Source organism: Rhincodon typus, chromosome 7 (assembly GCF_021869965.1).
Source record: "Rhincodon typus isolate 14 chromosome 7, sRhiTyp1.1, whole genome shotgun sequence".
Classification (NCBI taxonomy): Eukaryota; Metazoa; Chordata; class Chondrichthyes; order Orectolobiformes; family Rhincodontidae; genus Rhincodon; species Rhincodon typus.
Genome location: NC_063338.1, coordinates 95,313,398 through 95,319,397, shown reverse-complemented (window position 1 = coordinate 95,319,397; position 6,000 = coordinate 95,313,398). Strand labels below are relative to the sequence as shown.

Sequence of the window (6,000 nt, the reverse complement as noted above, 5' to 3'; positions counted from 1 at the left end):
AGTGCAGTGCGGGTGGGAAAGTGTGTGTCTGGGTGTGTCTGTGTGTGTGTGTGTCTGTGTGTGTGTGTGTCTGTGTGTGTGTGTGTCTGTGTGTGTGTGTGTCTGTGTGTCTGTGTATGTGTCTGTGTATGTGTCTGTGTATGTGTCTGTGTATCTGTGTATGTGTCTGTGTATCTGTGTATGTGTCTGTGTGTGTGTCACTCACCCCCCACTGCTGTCGGGGTGAGCAGCCCTCACGTGTTCACTGCTCTCCCTCTCCATGAAGAAAAGGCACACAGGGTGAGAGGAGGCATGGCTTCACCCAAAGCAGAGTTGCTCCCCAGCCCCTCCTCAGCATGGGTGGGGTGGGGAGGGAGTGTGTTGGTGAGGGAGCAGGAAGATCGAGATTTGTCCAACTCCAGGACATGGTCCATTCAGGGCGTCTGTCAGTGCTACCTCGATTGGTATTCCTGCAGCAACTTGAAAACATTCTCTTCCTTCGACAGTCTCTCGAAGAAAGGGATGAGGTCCAGCAATTCACTATCAGACATGTCATCAAACCACGAGGCAATGGGTACCTGGAGGGAGTAAACACTCCGTTAGAAACTCCCACTCACTCTGAACCCTGCAGGAGGAGACCATTCAGCCCATTGTATCTACACTGGCTCCGTTCACTCACGCCAGTTTACAGCCTTTTCCTCTTTTCCCTGGACAGATTTACAATCTAAAATAACCATCCAGTGCCCATCTTAAATGCATCAGTTGAACCTGACTCTCCCACATTCCCAGGGCAGTGTATTCCAGACCCCAACTATTCGCTGGGTGAAAATGTTTTTGTATCGCCCTTGCTTCCTTTCCAGTTCACTCTCTTCCTACAACCCTCACCCCCTCGTTCCCTCCTTTGTCCATTGCTTTGTTATCAAATTATGGAGACTGTGGTCTGTCAGAGGCCATTCAGCCCCCGAGTGGCTTTGCTGGCTACAGTATGTACTTCCCTCCCTGTTTGCTCTGCCCCAATGGGGTCAACTTGTGCTTTAGCTATGGCATCTTCAAAGTGACAGGTTAAACAATTTGCACAGAAGATACCATGGTCCTCATTCTGAAGAAGTTATCCCCCACCCACCATATTTAACAAAACCTCAGGAACAATTGAATTCCTGCAGCAACAATGCTTCTCAGTTTCAGTGGTTCTGTTTCTGAGTGTCCAAGCTACATCAGTACCACAGAGGCACAGAAAGCTACCTAGACCAGCACCAGGACAAGAACTGGACCAAACCCAATAGCCCCAATTTCTGAAGAAGGGTCCCAAGCCAAAACATCAACTTTCCTGCTCCTCTGATGCTGCCTGGCCTGCTGCGTTCCTCCAGCTCCACACTATGTTATCTCCAACTCCAGCATCGGCAGTTCTTACTATCTCTCATTTAGCCTCAGGAATGTGTTCCACCATTCAACTGGAGCACGGTCAATCTACAACTGACTTCATTTCCCTTAATGTTTTCCGTAGCATTTCTTTAACATTCAAATCAGGTTTAACATTAACATTTGACCCGGCATCAATTGTCATTTGCAGGAGAGAATTCCAATTTTTCACCATACTTTGTGAGAAAGGGTTCCCTCAGTTCATTCCTAAAAGGTCTGATGGCTCTTTTAGACTTGGCCTCCTGAGCCTAGACCCCAGGACCAGCAAAATCATTTCATCTCACGTTAGACCAATATCACACCCAGGCCGGAAGCAGCTGATTGCTGCATGTGGGGTTTTACTGTGCACACAGCCGCCTTTGGGATTCTGTGTCACAGCTCGCACCTTATTCCAGCCAGACAGCATTTTGTTGGTTGTGCAACACTACAGCTGTGAGCAGGAAGGAGGCTGTTCAGCCCCTCGAACCTGCTGTGCCATTTGATACAATCATGGCTCATCTCACCTCAGCCTCAACTCCACTTTCCTACCAAACTCCTCATTACCCTTTAACCTGTTTCTAACTAAAACTCGATCTCCTCCTCAAATTTACTCAATGTCCCAGCATTCACCACACTCTGGGGGGAGTGAATTCAACAGATTCATGTTTCTTCAGGAAGGTTTGATTTTAGATTCATTCACGGGATGAGGGTGTTGCTGGCCAGGCAGCATCTTTAATTGCCCAGAGGGCAGTTAAGAGTCAGCCACATTGGCTGGGGGACTGGAGTCACATATAGACCAGACTAGGTAAGGATGGCAGATTTCCTTCCCTGAAGGGCATTGGACAACTAGATGGGATTTTCCTGGCAATGTATTCATGGCCATCATTAGATTTTTAATTCCAGAGTTTTGTTGATTTCAAATTCCACCATCTGCCGTGGCGGGATTTGAACTCTGGGTGTCTGGATTAATAGTCCAGCAATAATACCACGTGTCTCAAAGGGTGCTACAGAAATGCAAGTGTTTGTTTGTGGAGAGTTTTCCCTCAGCGCTGCCCTGCACCGGGGCAAAGACACGACTCGAGACAATGTGCCCGTGACGATAGGCTACCTACAGCATTGTTGGGGTGGAAGACGTAGGAAGCTGGAGAGTTATCGACGATGACGAGATTGTTTAAGTCCCGCCCTAACCGGCTGAGGTCCTTGACATAATTTCCTTGATGGAAGACACAGGATTCACGGAATAATCGGGCCCTAAATGCTCCCCACTTGTCCAGGAGGTCGGCAACAGGATCTGCGTACTGCAACAAGCAACGGAAATCAGAGTCAATGTTAAGGCCAATGCTCCTGGTGAGTTACTGAAGGAACAAAACCCCATCCCCAAACTCTCCCGCCCATATCTTAACGGGTGTCTAATTCACTCCTCAATTCTTGTGCTCACTAACATGGGAAACAGGAGTGGGCCACTCACCCCCTTCAGTGAGGCCTGTCTCCATCTACCTGCCTTTGGCCCATACCCCTGAATCCTGCTGTTTTAACAAAAAAATTATTGATCCCAGATTTCAAATTAACATCTGATCCAGCATCCGCTGCCATTTGTGGAAGAGAGTTCCGAACCTCTCCCACCCTTTGTGTGTAGAAGTGCTTCCTAACATCGCTCCTGAACGGTCTGACCCTCATTCTCAGGCTATGCCCCTAGTTCTAGAATCCCCAACCTGTGGAAATAGTTTCTCTCTGTCTACCCTGTCTTTTCCTGGTAATATCTTGAAGACTTCGATAGATCACCACTTAACCTTCTAAATTCGAAACAGGCCTCATTTGTCCAATCTCTTCCCACAACTGAAGTCCAGGATTCATTCTTGTAATCCAAGGCTGATATATCCTAAAGTACTCCAAATGAATTCTAACCAGGGCTTTGTATAACTTCTGCATCCTTGTATTATAGTCCTCCAGGAAACAAGACTGGCATTTCATTAGCTCTCAATTACTTTTTGCACTATTCTTGACATTTTAAAGATTGATGCACCTGAATCCCAAATATCTAACCCACACTGCAATTGATAATGTTCACCTTTGCTTTTAGGCCCCCTACAGGCTCTCATCTCTATCTTTACAACCTCCTCCAGAGGTAGATGCTGGTGTAGGGGTAGAACAGATCCAGAATGCCTTGGAGGCATGGGTTCGAACCACACCAGAGCAGCTCATACAGTTAACCTTTGTTAATGGTGACTGTGAAGGCCTGGGTTCAATTCCCACTTGCTCCAGGTTGGTTAAAAGTGTCATATTTTGCAACGAATCTACCTCTGGGAACTGTTAGGTCTCTCCTCTCATCCCAAGAATTAACCTATCAAACCATTGCTGTAATCTCTCGAAGTCAGGTCCAACCTTCTTTAGGAGGGCCCTTGTGCTGCAGCGGTAGCATCCCTATCTGAGGCAGGAGGGCCAGGTTCAGGTCCAACCTGCCTGAGAGCGTGCATGTCACAGAATCTCTAAACAGTTTAATCACAAAAAGCAATCTGCCAGAGTTGCTGCACTCCTCTGATTCAGGTCTCTTTCCCACCTTCGGATTTCCATCACTACACCGTCGGCGCCTATATCTCCAAATTTCTTGGGAATGTCCTCTCTAACTGTGCCTTCCTCTTCCCTCTCCTCATAGAACATAGAACAGTACAGCACAGGAATGGACCCTTTGACCCACAATGTTGTGCCGAACATGAGATCAAATGAAACTAATCCCTTAGTCCATATCCCTCCATTACTTGCTTATTCCCGTCCTTATCTAAAAGTCCCTTAAATGCCCCTATTGTATCTGCCTCCACCACCACCCCGGGCAGCGCGTTCCATTCTCTGTCTAAAAAATCTTGCCCCTCGCCTGTCCATTCCCCTGTCTCACTTTAGATGTATTCCCCCTAGTTTTAGACATTTCAGCCCTGGGAAAAAGATTCTGACCGTCAACCCTATCTATACATCTCAATTCTTCTATTAAATCTCCCCTCAGCCTCCGCCGCTCCAGAGGAAACAACCTGAGTTTTTCTAGCCTCTCCTCATAGCTCATACCTTCTAATCCAGGCAGCTTCCTGGTAAACCTCTTCTGCACCCTCTCCAAAGCCTTTATATCCTTCTTATAATGTGGTGACCAGAACGGAACACAATGCTCTGTGTGGCGTAACCAAAGTCTAATAAAGCTACAACATGACATCCTGACTCTTGTACTCAATTCCCCAAACAATAAAGGGAAGCATGCCATATGCCTTCCTTACCACCCTATTTACTTGCATGGCCACTTTCAGGGAGCTATGGACTTGAACCCTAAGATCCTTCTGCACATCCGCCTTCAGCATTCATCGTAAAACCAACTTCTTTGACCAAACTTGCGGTCACCTGAAATCTCATGTATCATTAAATTTCATTTCACTAACACTCCTGAGGCACCTTGTGCTGAGAGGAGCACTCTTCACACAAGGTCATTGTTCAAAGGGCTTACACGAAAGGAAAAGATCACTTTTCCACCCTGCCTTATTCCAGAAAACCACCCAACTCTGAAAAATGGGACCTTGCAACCAGAGGGACATGGGCAGGATGGGGAAGTTCACAGTCACAGAGTGATGGGGTGGGGAGCAGGACTCACCTTGGAGAGGCTAGCTGTGAATAGCACACACTCAAAGAGCTCGCCCATTCTCCTCAAAAACTCATCCACATGGGGCCTCTTCAAAACATACACCTGAAACACAATATGGCGCTGGTTAAGCAGAGGCAGCCTAGAGTGAAAAATACGTACTGTGCAGCCAGCATGGCCACTATGGGCTGAACGGCCTCTCTCAGACTGCACCATACACGATTCAGTAACAAAGCATTAGGAACAGACGGAAGGTGGTGATATTTTATGGGGCGGGGGTCAGCAAAAGAGGTAAGTAAGAGGGGGATAGAGAGAAGAGAGCAAAGAGAGGGTTGAGAGAACAGAAGAGAAGAAAGGTGGAAGAAAAGGAAAAGGAGAATGAGCAAAGGAGAAAGGAGAGTGGACGAGGATAAAAAGGGAGTGAGAGAACATAAGGAAGGTTGGAGGAGGAATTTTCTAATGAAAGATCCTAATGGATCTGGAGTTTTGTGCGTCACGGATGAATGAGGATAGGGGTTTGGGTCAAGAACACTGTTCTGAGTCTAGGTCTGCGTTAATTCCCCTTCAAAAGTCACAGCAACGACACATTAACAGTGGACACTCTCACACAGCCCTCAGAGACGGCAGGAAGGCGATGGGCAGATTGGAGTACGAAGTAGTAGCTGGGTCCTGAGCCAAGTAGTCAAGGACAGGCCAGAACCTGACTGACAGCCTATCCTGGATTACTTGAATCGAGCCACAGCTTTAAGCAGATCTCCAGCCTGTGACGAGCTTTGTTCAGTTGAAGATCAGGTTCTGCCATTGCTCCTAGTCAGAGTCCAGCTCCCTGAGGGAGAGTCACTGAAACCACACACCTACATTTCAAAATTCCTCATTGAGTGGCAACCTGTCAGTTCGTCTCTCCCCATGAGCAAGGTCATCAGAAGTGTTGACACAATGGGGAGAGATCTAGATCCTTCCATCGCGGCAAAGCACTGTATTTTCCTTACGCCCACCGCCTCGCCAGTCCC

General features: G+C 47.5%; 1 protein-coding gene across 2 annotated transcripts in view; it reads right to left on the bottom strand.

Annotated features, from left to right (window-relative positions):
• Positions 1–6: 6 nt before the first annotated feature.
• Positions 7–6,000, bottom strand: part of LOC109938441 (carboxy-terminal domain RNA polymerase II polypeptide A small phosphatase 1-like) — a 36,123-nt gene continuing 30,129 nt past the window's right edge. The window contains exons 5-7 of one of the 2 annotated variants that reach the window (XM_048599330.1): positions 5,003–5,095; positions 2,490–2,675; positions 7–557 (exon numbers count right to left, since the gene is read on the bottom strand). In XM_048599330.1, the coding sequence (XP_048455287.1) occupies positions 432–557; positions 2,490–2,675; positions 5,003–5,095 (405 nt within the window). In that variant the 3' untranslated portion in view covers positions 7–431. Of the gene's footprint in view, positions 558–2,485; positions 2,676–5,002; positions 5,096–6,000 lie in introns of both variants that reach the window. The other variant, XM_048599331.1, reaches the window with a different exon arrangement.